The following is a 20,265-nucleotide window of genomic DNA, read 5'->3' as shown; positions in this document are numbered from 1 at the left end:
CCTCCAAAAGATCAAATTTGGGGAAGTGCCTGAATCTAGTACATGGATTACAGCAGTGAAGAGAGAAAACGCAGACAGATAGCTTAGCTACCGGAATACGTCTGGCTGCCTCTCCCAATGCACATTTTAATCCATATTATGACAAGAGAGTACGTTATTGATTGTCAAAGTAAATTCATGCTGTCCTTTATCAATTTATTAATAAAGGAAGCATGAAAATGTTGCAATAGTACCTCTAAAAGCATATTGATTCGTTGTCAAAAATGTAAAGGAATATGATGCAATTAACACAGTGTAGAAAACAAAGATAATTCCAGTTATGAAATGGCAAGTTCAGTTACTAAACTGATAGAAGTAAATTGTTCTCTTTTTAGAGGAAAGAATCTGTCCCAGAGCATGATTGATATCTTTTATAGATTTGTATGATATTCACAGTAAGGTATCTCAAATTCCTATTTTAACAAAAAACATCATGACTGTTTTTCTTTGATTAATGACTAACTAATTATGCACATTAGCTTCACACTATCTTTCAACCCATCAGCTTTCAACCCAATCGAAGATTGTGCAGCTTGTTGGAAGGCATAAACCCAGTTTGATTTTCTGAAGTTCCTTAAATAACCTACACATACTATTATGTCATGAGATTTTCTTTTAATCTGCATTACTTAGCCTGACCTGCATGGTGAATTCATTGCTCTCAAACGCTGATCATTTGTGACATTTTTTAGGGACAAGAGTCCCGCTGAATTATCAACAAGGAAAGATGCATAGGACATGAGACCATCCAGTATTAACGTGAAATACCTAAGTAATGCATGGAAAAAATTACTCAACTAAATCATAGATTCTGCAGAGTTGATTTCTTTCATCTTACAGTTTTGGTTATATAACATTTGGTTTGAAGAAATGACTTGCAGAGCAACCTTTTTATGGCCCATCTGTATCCAATTTTGTGTTCCAGTGAATTACATGGCCTGGGTGCTTCTTTTAATTTCCAGCTATTTTAACTCATCACTGTATTTTTCATTTGTTATGATCAGAACTTCAGAGACACGTAAGTTGGTGTTATGATTGCAGAAATGATCGTGCGTGTTTGTAGATAACAACGTATTGTGAGTCGTTTCATTCTAATTGTTTCAGTACTGTGGAAAAGCCAGGAGAAGTCTATTTGCCGATCTTGTACGATTTCCAGCATTTGGAAACCTGTTGCTATTCCAGGGTGAAAACTAATAACGTAAATTCCTCTTTGTTCAGTTACTTTTATTTATCTGCATAGCACATTTGTTCACTGGGATGTTTCTATTATGAGCATTTACCTTTCCTTTGGTTTATTTTAAAAGATTCTATCACTGACTGATGTTAGCATTATACCCTAGAATATTACATTAGACTATGCCAGAAAATAAAATATGGAGGTGTATTCCATATAATTCAGCGAAATAGTTGGTTGCAGAGTTTGTTAGCTTTTAATTAGCTGTGAAACCTTGATGTCCCAGTGTTACTATAATTAGAAGTAAATTCACCAAGGAAAATCACTCCTATCTGTACGTTAAAAATCTATAGCCTCTCCATCCTGGGAATATTTCCAGTTATAAATTCGTGTTACTGGATCAAAAATTCCATTTCATACTATGGAGTATCACATGGACTGCAATCACTTAACAAGAAAGTTTGTCCTATCTTCTAAGGAGTGACAGGCCTGAGCAAAAGAACTAGCCTTAGTAGTACTATCCATACCCAGAAAATTAATAAATTTTTAGAACAGTGATTGGAAATTACTACAGTTAGTTTTCACAAGTTATGAGATTAATATGTGGGGTTTTTTTGCACCCAATGTTTCCTGCAGGTTTGACTGTGACAGCAGTGAAGGACTCTGGAGAGTGGAACCTGGAAGCAGGAGCACTGGTACTAGCAGATGGAGGTCTGTGCTGCATTGATGAATTTAACAGTATTAAAGAACATGATAAAAGCAGCATTCATGAGGCAATGGAGCAGCAAACTATAAGCGTGGCAAAGGCAGGGTAAGCTGCTCATGTTCATCTTTCAAATTTGTAAACTGTGCTCAAAGACATTTTAAGAATCTAGATCCCAATGTCTGTCTGGCAACACAAAAATGATCAATGAATTTAAGTACAAACAATTTGTACACTCATTTGGACAAAAAATTAAATATCAGTAATACAAATAGAAGATTTATTCCAAAGGCAACTGATCAATGTTTGATCAAATATTCTCTGTATTCGTGGATTAAAAGATGAAATGTTATACAGAATTGTTGGAAGGTTGTCTTAATTGTATGCAACATTATTGAATATTTAATTAATTTAGAGTGAAGTGCTATTAAAATAATTTTGCCCAAACTGTGTATTAGCATTTGTTTCCATGCGGTCAATTTACTGCATGAGTTGTTTTAATATTACTACCATTCTTCCACTGGCCTGGTGACCACTCAGTACATTTTATGTGCAAGGCTGAAAGAGTGCACTTCTGAACTACAGTTATTGTGCATCTGGAAGAGATACTCATGTACAGTGAACCATCAGAGATTGAGGATATAAATCCTGCAATGTCAAACTTTGTACGAGATTAATTTAATCAAATTTCAATGAGAGTGATCTGCCAAATTGTTGCAAAAATCTAACCAATTTGCTAATGTCTTTCAGGGAACTGACATGTGACTCCAATTCCATAATGATGTAGTTGACTCTCAAGTACTACACAAGATGTTGGCCATTCAACCCATCAATTTTTTTTTCCACTATACAATGAGATCATGACTGATCTGATAATCCTCAACTCCACTTTCCTGCCTTTTCTCCATAACTCTTGATTAAAAATCTGAATATCTCAGCCTTTAATATACTTAATGACTTAGCCTCAACAGCTCTCTGTGGTAAAGAATTCCACAGACTTACTGCATGTTGATAGAAGATATTCCTCCTCATCTCTGTCGCAACTAAGCAACCCCTTACTCTGAGATTTTGCCCTTTTATCCTACACTCTATTACAAGGGAAACAAACTTTCCCTATCAGCTCTGTCAAGTCCTCCCAAGGAACTTTGTATATTTCGATATGGTCACCTCTCATTTTTCTAAATTCCAATAAGTACAGGCCCAATTTGCTCAGTTTCTCCTTATAACACAGTTCCTTCATACCTGTATCAGCCTAGTGAATCTTCCCTGGACTGTCTCCAATGCCAGTTTATCTGTCCTTAGATAAGGCACACAAAACTGTTTGCAGAATTCCAGATGTTGTCTGATAGTGCCTTGTGTAGTTTTAACAAAAAGTCCCTATTTCTATACTCCATTCCTTTCGAAAGAAAGACTAGCAATCATTTTATCTTCCCTATTATCCACTGAGCTTGAATGCTACCTTTTTCTGATTCATCGAGGCATATAGGCCAAATGCAGAGAAATGGCAACTAATTTACTTGAGAAACCTGGTCGGCATGAATGAGTTGGACCAAAGGGTCTGTTTCTATACTGTATGACTCTGACTGTATGAATGAGACCTCTCAAATACCTCTATTCTGTGGCTCTCTGAGATCTTTCTTAATTTAAACAATATTCAACACCTCTATTCTGTAGTGTGTAATTTCACATTTTCCCACAGCATACTCCATCTGCTAGGTCTTTGCCAACTCGCTTAATTTGGCTGTAAGCCTCCACAGATTCTGTGTCATCTTCACTACATGCCTTCCCATCCATTTTTGTGTGATCAGCAAACAGGGTGGCTCAGTGGTTAGAGCTGCTGCCTCACAGCACCAGGGTCCCAGGTTCGATTCCTGCCTCGAGTGACTGTCTGTGTGGAGTTTGTACGTTCTCCCTGTGTCTGTGTGGGTTTCCTCTGGGTGCTCCGGTTTCCTCCCAGAGTCCAAAGATGTGCAGGTCAGGTGGATTAGCTGTGCTATATTGCCTATCGTGTTAGGTGTATTAGTCAGAGGGAAATGGGCTTGGGTGGGTTACTCTTTGGAGGGTCCATGTGGACTTGTTGTACCGAGGGGTCTGTTTCCACACTGTAGGGAATCTAATCTAATCTAATCTTAATAGAGTGCATTCACTTCCCTCATCCAAGACATTAATATACATTACAAATATTTGTGGGCCCAACGCGGACCCCTGCAGCTCACCACCCTGCAGCTCACCACCAATTGCAAATTAGCATCCTGAAACTGCTTTCCTTATCCCAACTCTGCCTTCTTCTAGTTAGCCAATCCTTTATCTATGCTAATACACTACCTCTATCACCATGGGAGTCTTAATTACTTAAGTAGCGTTCTGAAAATCCAAATATATTATATCCACTGCTTCCTGTTTATCTATACTGCTTGTTACCTCCTCTTCGTGAAGCCCTGCTGACTTTGCCTAATTGTATTATGTATTACTAAATCTGAAAGCAAGTGGCCATGAACAATAAATGCAGCCTTGCAGATATTTGAGGACAAGTCTAAATCAAGCCTTTTCCCTTCTGCTTGTCTGAAGTGTGCTGCATTTCCCTGTAGCATTATTGATGACTTTTAAAACTGGGAATATTGGAAGCACTCCATCCATAATTTGATTACGATAAGCCTCTACTACGTATGCAGGAGGTAAAACTCAGCTACAAACTCCTCTGTCCAACTGCTTGTCCACTTTTTGAAGCTTGATGAATCAACATCTTGTACAAACATCTGTCCTGAAGAAGAGTCAGATTAGAATCAAAATATTAACTGTTTCCTTCTTTACAGATGTTGCCAGATGTGCTGCATTTCTCCAGCGTTCTCTGCATTTGTTTCAGATCTCCAGCATCTGCAGTATTTTGCTTTTATTCTAGTATGGTACAGCATTGGCAAGACTAAAACCATTCTCCCATCTGCTAAACTCCCATCAGAAGTTTTGCATCTTAGCCCTTCCCAAGTCACACCTCCCTTTCTGGATGCTATCTGGTTGAATATCATTTGCACAACCTCTGCACCAAGTTAACCTTGTGCTATATTCAAGCCCATGTTCAGTGTCTGGCCTACTTCATCTTCACCCCAACTCTCGGCCTTTACCACATCCCAGCAAAACTTTTCAAATGTTCTTGTTGGTTTTCCAAGCTTCAATGTATCCAGCATTCTCACAGCAATACCCTATGTTGAGTCTTGCATGTCTTTCACTCCTGTTCCCCCAAATCTTGATGCTTTCCAGTTCATCATTTGCAAATTCTTAACTTGTTCCCATTCTACTATTGGAGTCTATTCCAGCACCAGATCCCTGCTTCTATCCTCTACTTTCTGGATTCTGAGACACTATAGCTTTGTCCTTCCTCCTCTCCACTATTAGTTGCAGTGTGTTTGATCCTGGCACTGCAGGTGACTTCCTAATGTAAACCATTACTCTTACTTTGTTTCTTCTTGTATTCAGAAATATTCTTCAGAACCTAGCTTTTTGATTCTAACTTAGGGGACTGTCTGATTCAACTCTCTACTTCTATGCACGTTGCCCCTTAAATTGTGAAGGCCCTTTTAGGAGGGTCTCTACACCTTGCTGTGATTTTAACAGATATGTTTTAGAATAGGTTGGTTAAATATTATTTCTATTGTTACCAGAATATGATATATCTTGGATGTTAAATTTATTTCTTTCCAATGCTGGCCAGTAATGCAGATGGGACATTATGGGCCAGATCGTCGCCTTCTAGGGGGGAATAGGGAGTTGGGAGATTCAGCCAGGTAGTTCATGTCTGCAATGTTTCGAAATGGTTGAAGTTCAAAATTATATATTTTCACAATGGTGCTGACCCATGTTGGTACAGCAGTGTGCATGCTGTCCCACACTAATGAAAATTTTTAGAGCTGGAAATGAGGGCAGAAATCTCTGATTCAAATTCCAACCACCATTTGTGAAGTCAACCCAACAGTATTAAGAGAGGGTCATAGTCATAGAATCATACAGTATAAAAACAGACCCGTCAATCCAACTAGTCCATGTTGACCATGTTCCCAAATAAACTAGTCTCACCTGTCTGCATTTGACCTATATCTATGTAAACCTCTCTTATTCATGAATTTATCCAAATATCTTTTAAATGTTGAAACTGTACCTGCATCTACTACTTCCTTTGGGAGTTCATTCCGCACACTAACCACTCACTGTGTTTAAAAAAGTTGCCCCCATGTCCTTTTTAAATTTTTCTCTTCTCACCTTAAAAATATACCCCCGAGTTTTGAAGTCCCCCACCTTAGGGGAAAGATCTTTGCTATTCACCTTATCTATGCCCCTCATAATTTTATAAGCCTCTATAAGGTTATTATCACCCCTCACCTCCTACACTCCAGTGAAATAAGTCCCAGCCTATCTTTGTAACTCAAGCCTTCCAGCAACATTCTGGTAAATCTGTTTTTGAACCCTATCAAGTTTAATCATATCCAGAATGGGAGAATCCAGTCTATTACTTCCATATGTGAAGCTCTATATAAATAAAGGATTGTTGCTCTATTCTTAACTTCCAAGAAATGAACTGGGGATATAAATATAAATTCTACTAGAACTGTATTGAAATGCGTGAACAGAACTTTGTCCACATGTAAAATTAACACAGCAGATTGATACTGACCTTACTTTCTCCACATTTAGTCTAGTATGCAAGTTGAATACAAGAACAACTATACTTGCAGCTACAAATCCAAAAGGTCAGTATGACCCTGATGAATCCATTACTGTAAATACAGCAATTGCCAGTCCACTTCTGAGCAGATTTGATCTTGTATTGGTACTCCTGGATACGAAAAATGAAGAATGGGACAAAGTCATAGCTTCTTTCATTCTGGAAAATAAAGGTCTGGAAAACTATTATTCTTCTTTTCTCAAATTTACTTAATATGCTTGCAGTAACATTTTCATAGTTTAAACAAACACTTGAAGTTTGGATTGAATTATGTCTTACAGCAATATATCTTATGTTTATAAAATTATTTAGCTTCCCCAACAATCTCTGAGAAATTGTGGAGTATGGAGAAAATGAAAATTTATTTTTGTCTCATCAAAACTTTACAACCTAAGATTTCTGGCGAAGCAAATAAAATCCTTGTGAAGTATTACCAAGTACAGCGTCAAAGTGGGTTTAGAAATGCAGCGAGGACTACAATACGCATGCTTGAGAGCTTGGTCCGTTTAGCTGAAGGTAAGATTCTTTTGGACTTTCCGTCACCATCTTGGGTTTATTAGGTATGCAGATAGCTTTTTCTGAATAGTTTTTTCACATACCCATTCATATAAATACAGCTGTATAACCAACAGATCCTTTCACCACTGTTCCTGCCAGACTGGCTGAATTTCTCCAGCATGCTGTGTTTAGTATCATAGAGGTCAACAGCATGGAAACATGCCCTTCGGCTCAACTTGCTCATGCCAACCAGTTTTCACAATTAAAATTAGTCCTATTTGCCTGAGTTTGGTCCATATCCCTCTACCTATCCCATCCAGATACCTGTCCAAATACTACTTAAATGACGAAATTGTACTCTCATCCATCACTACATCTGGCAATCCGTACCAGGCACTCACTATCCTCTGTGGAAAAAATTGTCCCTCCGGACCCTATTGTATCTCTGCCCTCTCACCTTAAACCTATGCCTTCTAGTTTTAGATTTCCCTACGATGGGATAAATCTGTTGGCTGTCTATCTTTATCTATACCTCTCATGGTTTTATAAACCTTTATAAGTTACTTCTCAATCTACCATGCTCCAGGAAAAGAAGTCCCAGCCTATCCAACTTCTCCTTATAACTCAAACCTTCCAGTCCTGGTAGCATCGTGGTAAATCTTTTCAGCACTCTTTCCAGTTTAATAATATCCTTTCTATTTCAGATTTCCAGCATCTGCAATATTTTGTTTTTATTTCAGTAATTGGCTGTACTTTTGAAATGCTTGTGAGGTACAGTTGTTCCTCTGCATGTATCTGGCAATGACTTGTTCACACTGCTGGAAAGATTATTAACATCACAGTATTTGTGAAACCTGCTGATTGCTTCCCTGTCAAATCCCAGATATAAAATTATTTTGAAAACATTGGAGTTATGACAATTTTTCATGCAGAAGCCTTTTTTCTCCCAGCATTAAATTTAGGTGTCATTTCATTTTAGAAAATACACCTTGTTTTGGGCAAACTCAGCAGGTCTGCCAGCATCTGTGGAGAGAGGAACAAGAGTTGTCATATGACTATTCTTCAGACTCAGAACATAGGTTTTGTTGCTCTTTCCACAACTGCTGCCAGACCTGCTGAGTTTCTCTAGCATTCTGTGAGTTTATTTCAGATTTCCAGCATTTGCAGTATTTTACTTTTATTTGTTTTGGGTCATTTGTTTGATAAAATGTGCACCAGGTTTGTAGTGAAGATCTAATTATTGAAGAAAGGTTTTAGCCCCTTGAACATTGCTTCTCATAATATTTTGCTTTGCCATAGTGTAGTGGGTAAGATCACAACTCTATATTGGACCATCAAAATCTCATTAGCAACTATTCTTTGTGTCATGTTCTGTGTGGTGCTGCTATGTGATACCACTGTTACTCATATTGCTATCCCTTTTGGATTACAATTGCATGCACAATGTATTAACTATAAAAATCACAAACTTCCCATGTTATTCAATGCTGCAAAGCACTGGAACCACACTTTTGCACATGCTGGCCATGCCTGCATCAGCAGCTCAAAGACAGACCACATCTAATTTTGCAAGCAGAGCATTTCATTAAGTTAAGTGGCCTGATAGCACATAGGAAAGCTGAGGCAGTTGACCTGTAACACGTGGCTGTGGATCACAAAGTTGACGGAGTTAACAGGTATAGCCTCCTAGTAAAGGGAAAGCTTTGGTTATGACAAAGTGATCATTCGTTTAGGCTCTTTCACTAGTGAACTATGGTGTCAGCATGGTTCGATGGTAGCACTTTCTGAGTCTAGGTCAATACCAACTACATATGGTTTAGGCTGACACTTGAGAGCTCCTTTGAAATGCCTTGTATGTTAACTTATTTTTCATGTATTCATAGGTTATGGGCATTACTGGCTCGGCCAGCACTTATTACCCAGCCCTATCTCACAGGGGCAGTTAAGAGGCAACACATTTGTTGTAGTTCTGAGTCACACATGAACCGGACTAGGTAATGATGGCAGATTTCCTTCCCTAAAAGGCATTAGAGAACCACATGGGTTCCAAGACTATCGACAGTGGTTACATAGCCACCCCGTTTCCAGATTTTTATTGAATTTAGGTTTTGCCATCTGCTAAGGTGGAATTCAAACCCCGGTCACAATAACATTAGTTTGAGGTTCTGGGTTACTAGCCCAGTGACATTGCCACTGTGGGAACAGCCTCCTAGAGTGTGTGATGCTGCTCTCCTATAACACGATTGTGTTGTCCTTGGTTTTGTTTTCAAAAGCATTGTATGAGGCAGTGTTGCCGAGATGTCTGCTTTGGACGGGTTTTAGGGCCAGTTTGTTTATAGCTAACAGATACTGCCTCAGAAAAGAGGCTTTCAAGTTTAAAACAAATTGTACAATGAAAGGGGAGTGGCCAGTTCTCCCAGCTCACCTTGTCTCTGGTTTTGGTTTGGTTTGGTTTTTAGCAGTCTAGCTATTCACTGGAAGCAGTCAGTTGTCCTGACATTGCTGGTTAAAGAAACAGCTACATGGAAGAAGGTGTTCCATGATGAATCTCTCTGCCAGCTCTCTCTCTCTCCTGTAAGACCCTGTATTTGATTTTACCTTTTGTGCTAAAGGGTGTTTATGGGGGATTGTTACAGGAATTTGGAATAGCATCATTAAGTTGGGAAAGTCTGTTCGGTTTTCGGATAGGTTAAGTTATTCTGTATTCTGTTCTCTTTTGTTTGTGTTTCATTTGGTAATCTTGTAAATAAATTCTGTTCTGTTTAAAACTGAGAAGTTTGACCAGTGGCATCCCTCCTGGATTATCACTATACGCCTGCTTAAAACAACTAGCAAAGTTAGGGTTCACATTTAGGTTTTATGGGGTGTCTGGCTTGGTCCATAACAAGTGTGTCCACATAAAGGAACAGCATGATGACGTGAATAGAATGTCTAAGGGAATGACATTTGAGGAAATTAGAAAAACCAAAAATAAGGGCCAACAAAGGGAACCCTGCTACATTATAAAATGTGGGAGGTTTTCTTGTTGCGTAAGAACAGAATTACTCATCACGCCTTTCACATTTCAAGCAATGAGATTTAAACTGTTTCTTAATGTGGACATTCTGCAGTATCATTGAAATTTGTGCAACAAAGTGTTTCGAACTGTATTAACAATGCCTAATTGCCCTTGAGAAAGTAGTGGTGAACCTGCTTCTTAAACTACTGAAGCCTATACTCTCTCAATGTGGAATTTGGATCCTGTTTGATTGTGCTTCCATTCAAGGTAATGGAGGTTGAGAGTTGGGGGCTGTGACTGAAGAAGCCATATCATGTGGCTGAATTACATCCTCCCAATAGTAGACTGGTGATAGTGAGAATAGGTGTTTAATGAGTGGATTCTATGCTGCTTAAGAGGATTACTCTGCATTTGACAGTTTGTAGCTCTGAGTGTAATGGTCGCTATACCTATAAAAGCAGGAGACTAGGCCATCACACTTCTGCCATCTGTCTTTCCGCTGGTGGAGAATCTTTGAGGAGTCAGAAGGTAAGCCACTTGCCACAGAATACCAGCTTCTGACATGATGTACTAGACGTGAAATCTAAGTGGCTCATCAAGCTGCGGCTGCAGCCAGTGGACAGCATCTGCACTGCCAGGAAATTGATGGTTCTTTGGTAATGGAAGTGCCATTGAAATCAAAGGAATGTAATTCGGTTCTTGCTGAACCTGACCATTGCCTAGTCTTTGTCTACTGCAAATGTTAGTTAACAGTTACACATCCAAACATAATATTTTTGCTAAATCATTGACTACTTCATTCCCTCATTTTGCTTGTGATTTTTATTGCCATTCCAATAGTACATGAACCACACAGAGATTGTAGCTCTGTAAGAACAGTAACACTGTTGTAAGATGAAATAAATCATTGAACTGAGATTAAATTACGCCCATCTGCTGCACATGTTACTGAATTCCAGACAATGCTCCTATATTTTTATCGCACTATCTGTTGTTTATAGGCAGCGATAATTTTACTTTCAGGTTACTTCCTTGAACTAAAGTGGGACTAATAATCTGTATGAACCTTTAATTGTGAAAATAATGTTTCTAAGATAACATAGATAAAAGGGAAAATAAGAAACAAACCTGAATTGGCTTACAACTGAGAAAACTCTCCTTCAACTGTATTCATTACTTGCTCCCAAAGGAATGGTGAGTACAATTTGAAACAAATGCAGAGAATGCTGGAGAAACTCAGCAGGTCTGGCATCATCTGTGGTGAGAGAAACTGAGTGAATGCTTCAAGTCCAATATGACATCTTCAAAACTGGATAAGAATAAGGATAATTTGAATGGCTTCTCATTGTTGCAGAAGGATATATTCAGATAGATCAAGTGATTCATGATTTATGTTCCAATATAGCAAAACATGTGGGAATCTGTCAAGTTGCCAAAAAAGGCAATGAAAGCCTAGCAGGCTTTTTAAAAATTGGTTAACTTGCCAATTAATAAAGGATGATTTCTGTGTTTTCATGTTCTTTACAAATTGGATTCTGATTTAATTATGGATAATAGAAAGATTTACAAATCATAATTGTTTGCTGGTATACTTAAGCAATGCAAGTTCAATTAGTTTGTATAGAAATTATGATCTGTTTTCTTTTGCATGGTTTTTTAAAAAAAATGTTTTTCAGCTCATGCAAGGCTGATGTTTAGAGATACAGTAACCGTTGAAGATGCCATCACAGTGATCTCTGTAATGGAGTCTTCCATGCAGGTATGCATTTATTCTGAAGAATTAAAACATGCTTACGTAGAGCTGAAAGTGAAAACAATCATTCCATGTAATAGATGCCAAATTGAATGGTTAGCGCATACCCCACACATAAATTACATCAAATCCATGTTCACTTCAGTAAAATAAAATTATTTTCTTTTCGATCCACTTTTTGTAATCTATAGTTGATAAAGGCATTTTCATATTGAATAAGATACATGTAAGGATTACATAAGATTACTGGATTCAGAGCCGATGGATTATTTTGATAAAGCACACACTGCTTAGACAGGGAGATTGATTTAGATAGTGCATGTAGACTATACCTTACTGAAAGAGGACAGATTTAAAGAGTTAATGGTCCCTATAGCATACATAAAGTTCATAGGTCTAGGTTAACTCAGTTAGTTGGGTGGAGTGTGATACAGAATGACTGCAACATTGTGGCTTCAGACCCTGTGCCAGCTGTGGCCATGCATGCATCTTCACTTTACGCCATGCTAGTGGAGTGGCCAAATTGACTGTCTTTGTGGAGAGGGAGAGATGCCTGTGGTCCCGTAAAACTGTGGCTAGTTGAATGGATGTATGTTCGTATTGTTAAAGGCTCGGCTGATTTTCATTTCCAGGGAGGTGCTCTACTTGGTGGTGTGAATGCATTGCATACTTCCTTTCCAGAAAACCCAAAAGAACAATACAAAATGCAATGCGAACTATTGCTCGAAAGGTTGGGCCTAAATGATATTCTCCATCAAGAACTCCAAAGGCTTGACAGGTAATGAATCCATTTAGTCCATGGGTGGCTGAGCAACATGACTAAGATTTATAGAGTCATAGAGATGTACAGCATGGAAACAGACCCAACTCATCCATGCCGACCAGATATCCCAATCCAATCTGGTCCCACCTGCCAGCACCCGGCCCATATCCCTCCAAACCCTTCCTATTCATATACCCATCCAGATGCCTTTTAAATGTTACAATTGTCCTAGTCTCTACCACTTCCTTTGGCAGCTCATTTCATATCCATACCACCCTTTATGTGAAAAAGTTGCCCCATAGGTCTCCCCTCTCACCCTAAACCTATGCCCTCTAGTTCTCGTCACCCCAACCCCAGGGAAAAGACTTTGTCTATTTATCCTATCCATGCCCCTCATAATTTTGTAAACCTCTATAAGGTCACCCTTCAGCCTCTGACGTTCCAGGGAAAACAGCCCCAGCCTGTTCAGCCTCTCCCAATAGCTCAAATCCTCCAACCTTGGCAACATTCTTGTAAATCTTTTCTGAACCCTTTCAAGTTTCACAATATCCTTACAATAGGAAGGAGACCAGAATTACACGCAATATTTCAACAGTGGTCTAACCGATGTCCTGTACAGCCACAACATGACCTCCCAACTCCTGTACTCAGTACTCTGACCAATAAAGGAAAGCATACCAAATAATGCCTTCACTACCCTATCTACCTGCAACTCCACTTTCAAGGAGCTATGAACCTGCACTCCCTAAGACCTCACCATTAAGTGTATAAATCCTGCTAAAATTTGCCTTTCCCAAAATGCAGCACTTCGCATTGATCTAAAATAAACTCCAAATGCCACTTCTCGGCCCATTGGCCCATTCTGATCAAGATCCCGTTGTAATATGAGGTAACCTTCTTCACTGTCCACTACACCCCCAATTTTGGTGTTATCTCCAAACTTACTAACTATACCTCTTAACCTCACATCCAAATCATTTGTATAAATGACGAAAAGTAGTGGACCTTGTACCAATCCTTTTGGTACTTCATGGATCACAGACCTCCAGTCTGAAAAACAACCCTCCACCACCACCCTCTGTCTTCTACCTTTGAGCCAGTTCTGTATCCAAATAGCTAGTTCTCCCTGTATTCCATGTGATCTAACCTTGCTAATCAATCTCCCATGGGAAACCTTGTTGAACGCCTTACTGAAGTCCATATAGATCACGTCCACTGCTCTGCCCTCATCAATCCTCTTTGTTACTTCTTCAAAAAACGTAATCAAGTTTGTGAGACATGATTTGCCATGCTGACTATCCCTAATCAGTCCTTGCCTTTCCAAATACATCTACATCCCGTCCCTCAGGATTCCTTCCAACAACTTGCTTATCACTGATGTCAGGCTCACTGGTCTATAGTTCTCTGGCTTGTCCTTACCACCTTTCTTAGACAGTGGCACCACATTAGCCAACCTCCAGTCTTCTGACACCTCACCTGTGACTATCGATGATAAAAATATCTCAGCAAGGGACCCAGTAATCACTTCCCTCACTTCCCACAGAGTTCGAGGGCTCTCCTGATCAGGTCCTGGGGATTTATCCACCTTTATGCATTTCAAGACATCCAGCACTTCCTTCTCTGTAATATGAACATTTTTCAAGATGTCACCATCTACTTCCCTACATTCTATATTTACCACAGTAAACACTGATGCAAAATACCCGTTTAGTATCTCCCCCATCTCCTGTGGCTCCACACAAAGGCCGCCTTGCTGATGTTTGAGGGGCCCTATTCTTTCCCTAGTTACCCTTTTGTCCTTAATGTATTTGTAAAAGGCTTTTGGATTCTCCTTAACTGTATTTGCCAAAGCTATCTCATGTCCCCTTTTTTACCCCCCTGATTTCCCTCTTAAGTCTACTCCTACTTTCTTTATACTCTTCCAAGGATTCACTCAATAAAATCCTGTCTATACTTGACATATGCTTCCTTCTTTTTCTTAACCAAAACCTCAATTTCTTTAGTCAGCAAGCATTCCCTATACCTACCAGCCTTTCCTTTCACCCGATCGGGAATATACTGTCTATGGACTCTCGACATCTCATTTCTGAAGGCTTCCCATTTTCCAGCCATCCCTTTACCTGTGAGCATCTGGCTCCAGTCAGCTTTTGAAAGGTCTTGCCTAATACCATCAAAATTGGCCTTTCTCTAATTTAGAACTTCAACTTTTAGATCTGGTCTATCCTTTTCCATCACTATTTTAAAACAAATAGAATTATGGTCGCTGGCCCCAAAGTGCTCCCCCACAGTGCCAGAGACCGGGGTTAAATTTCCACCTCAGGCAACTGTCTGTGTGTAGTTTGCACATTCTCCCTGTGTCTGTGTGGGTTTTCTCCGGGTGCTCCGGTTTCCTCCCGCGGTCCAAAAATGTACAGGTTAGGTGAATTGGCCATGTTAAATTACCCATAGTGTTAGGTGAAGGGGTAAATGTAGGGGAATGGGTCTGGGTGGGTTGCTGTTTGGAGGGTTGGTGTGGACTTGTTGGGCCAAAGGGCCTGTTTCCACTCTAAATAATCTAATCTAATCTCTTACCTTTCCTGGAGTTAACCCATCTTTGTGACTTTATCTGCAACTTTTCTTCCTTCCTATAACTGCCATCCAGCACACCTGCCTTGCTCTTGTAAATTTCCCATTGCCTCTAAATGTCGATCTAACTGATCCATTTGATCTTTATCCATTTAGCAAATATTTAGATATATAGCTTTGCATTTAAAAATAAGGACAATTAACCAATATCCCTCTAACAGACATTGTCAGAGGAAGGTCTGTTAACTGCTAAACTCGTGAGATTAACAACTTTATTTATGACTTATAGCACTGATAAAACGTCATAAAACTATTGTAACCAGAATAGAAAATGCTTCAGAATCAAAGAGCAAAATACCATAACAATATCTTGAATTAGCTTTACTTTTTTCATTTTTCATCTCTTACTAGGGTTGCACATAGAATGTTAATACATAAAAACATAGAACATAACTTCACAATTCACCACCAGAGAATGTCCTGAGTAACTTGAGCAGTAATTGAGGCCTTCAGCATTTACATGGGGAGTTAGTGGGCGGCATGGTGGCACAGTGGTTAGCACTGCTGCCTCACAGCGCCAGAGACCCGGGTTCAATTCCCGCCTCAGGCGACTGACTGTGTGGAGTTTGCACGTTCTTCCCATGTCTGCATGGGTTTCCTCCGGGTGCTCCGGTTTCCTCCCACAGTCCAACGATGTGCAGGTCAGGTGAATTGGCCATGCTAAATTGCCCATAGTGTTAGGTAAGGGGTCAATGTAGATGTAGGGGTATGGGTGGGTACGCTTCGGCGGGGCGGTGTGGACTTGTTGGGTCAAAGGGCCTGTTTCCACACTGTAAGTAATCTCATCTAATCTAATTTCTATGCTGTCCTCAAAAGAAGCCATGCAGTTAATACTATATTACTTTAAACTGGTCAGTGAGCAATTTGGTAAAACAAAGCTTTCTTTTGGGGAATAATGTCATCAAAAATATTTGATCTGCATAATAAAATTTGAAGGATAATTTTAATCTACAGCAAAAGGAGAAAATGGGCAGTCATAGATTGACCGCCTCACCGGATTACCCTTCATTTTTACTGGTGGCCAGTCTGCTGCTCACTTATTAGGAGACAGGATGGACTGCAGATGCTGGAAGTTAGAGTCAATAGATCTGAAGCTTGGAGAGCACAGCAGGTCAGATAGTATCCAAGGAGCTGTATGATTTGCTGTCCTCTTCCTGCTGCTCAGTTATGAGCATGCCCATTTTCTCCTTTTGCTGTAGATTAAAATTATCCTTCAAATTTTATTATGCAGATCAAATATTTTTGATGACATTATTCCCCAAAAGAAAGCTTTGTTTTACCAAATTGCTCACTGATCAGTTTAAAGTAATATAGTATTAACTGCATGGCTTCTTTTGAGGACCGTTGAATTCAGCCACTTGCAGTTGATATGGAAATTACAACAAATATATCAAGAAAACTAGTTTGATCATTATTATATCTCTCCCGCGGCTTACTTTTTCAATTGAGAAGATCATCATTTTAACTCAACGCTTTAAATTATACTTAAATTCGAGTTAAAGAGGGAAGTCCTAGTTTTGATTGCATATTAATTTATTCTAATGCAGTTTTGATTTTGTTGTACCTGTTGATGTTTTTATGACAATATGAATGTTTTCTTAGTGTTCAAAATGAAAAGGGGCACCATCTACCTCCTGGATGTACAAACTCAAGTGACAAAATTGATCAGTTTTTGGATTCAACAAGTGATGAAGTGAAGCCCAGTTCCATTCAAGATGAACAATCCAATGGTGGTCTGACCTGGTTTGTTAATTTTCAAAGTGAAAATCATGACGTGGTGTCAAAGAAAGATGAAGTGGTACAGAATAAATCTGCCACACAAAACATACCATCAGAGAATTCTTATCAAAGTCTTTTTCCTGATTTAGATGTCCATTCACCACTAACAAAAAATCCAGAGGGGGTTGCGACAAGTGTTAACACTCCAGATGTGATTTTATCACCTGGCAGGTCTTGCAATCCAGATCATGTGAGGTTTGTTGGTTCAGCTCCCAAAAATTCAAAGACTGACAAAACAGCTTGCACTGACTCCTCAGAGCGACCGACAAATGCTAAGATTTCTGCTTCTTCAAATTCATCTTGTTCTGCTGTCACAGTGCACACATCAAAAAAGCTTCGTGCTTCCCGGATTTCACAGAGTGGAATGTTGTACAAAAGTGGCAAAATGTTTAGCAAAAGTCACTCAACTGATTTAAGTGAAACTAGTGAATTTTCTAACCTGGCCAGCATTTATTCAGATAGCTTGTGTACGTCAAATAGTGATGGGTTAGGCCAAGAGCCTTCACATGGAATGCAGCCTGCACCAAATAAGTCAAGTCATCCATATGGAACAAAGAATGCAGTGCAGGACAGTGAAACCACTCCCCAAGAATCTGCAACTAATGGGAATTCCGGCTGTCTGTTGACCAAACTGAAAACGTTTGCATTCAAACCAAAGCAGAAGCTAAGACATTTAACTGGAGATAATTCTGCTTCTGAATCTTTACTGCAATCTGAAATTGCAGAAGTTGGGGCATTAAATACTGAATTGATGTACACTTCAGAACAAGCAGCACCACCCAGAACTGATGGAAAAAACACCCAAGCAGGACATGTTCGTACCACTAAAAGTAAATCTGCGCACAAAATCAAAACCAAAGAACTGCCTGTTGTACACTGCAGTAAAACTCAACCATCCCTCAAATTACAGAAACCTTTAAGTACCACAGATGAGGTGCAAAATTTGACACTGAATAAATCAAAAAGTCCTCTCTCTACAGAACCTCACACAGACCAACAACCTAGCCATGGTTCAGCTATAACTAGTCAGGTGAAAGTGGCCTCCAGTACGTTAGCAAAACTTGCAAGTTTCTCTTTTAGTTCACCTTCTGAGAAGAAAACCAAAAATGACACCATAGAAAAGAAGGCAACTATTGAGCAGCTGAACAGTGTGACACAAAAGGCAGATGCTGACTCTTCAGCATCATCTAGAAAAAGGAAGACTTTTGGATTAACATCAACTGGTACTATGACCAGTGTTATGTGCAAATACCTCTTTTCTGCTGATGAGTTGGAAGATGATAGTGTTCTGGACTATGATTGGGATGAAGAAGCAAAGAAAAAACGCAGAACATAATTGATATTTTTCAGAGATGTACTTCAATGGTTCCTCCTTACAAGTGTATACATAGGTTGATCATAAGGTGAAAAAGTCTGGCCTTCAGAATTACGGGTTTTTTAAAAAAAGACAAGAAAATGAGTTAATTCACTGAGTTATTTCACTGAGTTAAATCTTACGTTAGACCAATCTATTGAATATTACTAGCGGACTGTTGAGTCACGGGCACATTTTATGAATGTTCTGTTATTTTCCTCATGTGCTTTCGATGTGTAAAGCCATGAATTCTATTGTGAAATTTTCAAAGAGGCAACGGAAATGAGCTTAGTTGATACAATCCGTCTGAGACTCCATGATTGTGGTTGAATATTAACTGCACCAGAAAAAGTTGCAAATATGATGTTACAATTGAGATCTTTTTTACCTCAAACTTTATTTTGGTAACAAGTCAGTCATCTGCATTTAGTTATATTTTTTGTAACTATGTACATTTTATGCTTAAGAGTTTTAAATGAAATAAATAGCCCTTTTTGGTACTTGGTGATGGTAAAGAAACCAAAAATATCTATTAAAAGAACACATGATTACAGGCTGAAGTGGTGCACTTTGTCATATTGCATTCTCACAGTAATATATAATTAGCTGATTTTGTTTGATTGATCTAAGAATAAGCTATATGTAATTACCTCTGAGGAACTGTCATAGCATCTCTTTCCTCCGGAGAATTTCTGGTAAATTACCCAATTCATTGCAGATATACACTGTCATTCCATAAACAAAACCCCACAAATCTGAAATAAAAGCTGAAAATAATCTAAATACTCAACAGGCCAGCCAACATCTGTGGGGGGTAAAACAGAGTTAAGGTTTCAATGCAAAACTGTACATCTTTTGCCAAAGGAAATATGCTGTTGTATTTATTTTTACTGTTGTTTGTTTCAGGATTTATTCCAGAATATATTTGTGTTGTTGTCATATTATCACCAGAATATAGCATTATTCATTTACTGAAATAATTACTCAGTGCAATGTTTAAAACAAGTCAATTTGTACTCTTGTTTATAATGAATAAATACATTTCTTTGGATAAGTAAAACATAATCATCACATATGTTTTCCAAAAACAACCCAAATGGTTAAAACGTGAGTACAAGTAATTTTGTAACCAGCTGCTCAAGAATAAAGTTTGTTGCATCGGTAACATTAACTAAGGAACTGTTTTGATGGAGCAATTACTTAATTGTTAACCTGCTAAGTTGTTGTGGTTAAGAAACATTAACAAACTCCGATGATTCAGCATCAGTTGTATTTTCGCCTTCAAATATTGTCAAAATGTTGGACACTTGCCACCTTCTCTCAGCTGTTTCCTCACAAAGTTAATAAGCATATACTTTAACCAAATAAAGGAACAAAACAAGATGTTACTGATAAAAATGGTTGTAAATGAAAATCCAATGGAGATATTTTTGGTTGCATCTCAGCAGCTTTTATGAAAACTCTTTTAAAAAAACATGCTTCCCAACAATTAACTGCAAGATTGCTGGTCATGTGCATTTTGATTGAGTTGACAAATTCGAGTCCTTTTCATCAGAACTTTCAACTTTATTGAATTACATCAATACTATACTGGGCAATGCTAAATAATAAGCTCCTGAAATTGAATCCCCAAATTGATTATAGATTTATATTTTGTTGCTCACGTGGCCAGTAAATATTATGGGGCATTAATAATGTGTGGTTGGAACTGCTAAAACAAGCTAACTTTAATACTTCTTTTACTCCAGAATTAACAAGTCACTCCAGAATTAACAAAATACCTAGAATAATCTAACCTACATTGTTCTAAATCTAGCAAATCCTGGCTTTAAAAAATGACAACCTACAAATATTCGGTGGCAATT

General features: G+C 38.6%; 1 protein-coding gene across 1 annotated transcript in view; it reads left to right on the top strand.

Annotated features, from left to right (window-relative positions):
* mcm9 (minichromosome maintenance 9 homologous recombination repair factor) overlaps positions 1–19,465 on the top strand; it is a 57,123-nt gene extending 37,658 nt beyond the window's left edge. Inside the window, exons 8-13 of the mRNA XM_072555900.1 lie at positions 1,850–2,024; positions 6,600–6,802; positions 6,943–7,146; positions 11,803–11,885; positions 12,512–12,657; positions 16,870–19,465. Coding sequence (XP_072412001.1) covers positions 1,850–2,024; positions 6,600–6,802; positions 6,943–7,146; positions 11,803–11,885; positions 12,512–12,657; positions 16,870–18,382 — 2,324 coding nt within the window. The 3' untranslated portion in view covers positions 18,383–19,465. The remainder of the gene's footprint in view (positions 1–1,849; positions 2,025–6,599; positions 6,803–6,942; positions 7,147–11,802; positions 11,886–12,511; positions 12,658–16,869) is intronic.
* Positions 19,466–20,265: the final 800 nt, after the last annotated feature.

The sequence above is a fragment of the Chiloscyllium punctatum genome, chromosome 3 (assembly GCF_047496795.1).
Source record: "Chiloscyllium punctatum isolate Juve2018m chromosome 3, sChiPun1.3, whole genome shotgun sequence".
Classification (NCBI taxonomy): Eukaryota; Metazoa; Chordata; class Chondrichthyes; order Orectolobiformes; family Hemiscylliidae; genus Chiloscyllium; species Chiloscyllium punctatum.
Note: the sequence above shows the minus strand (reverse complement) of the source record. Positions and strands in the feature narration are given on the sequence as shown.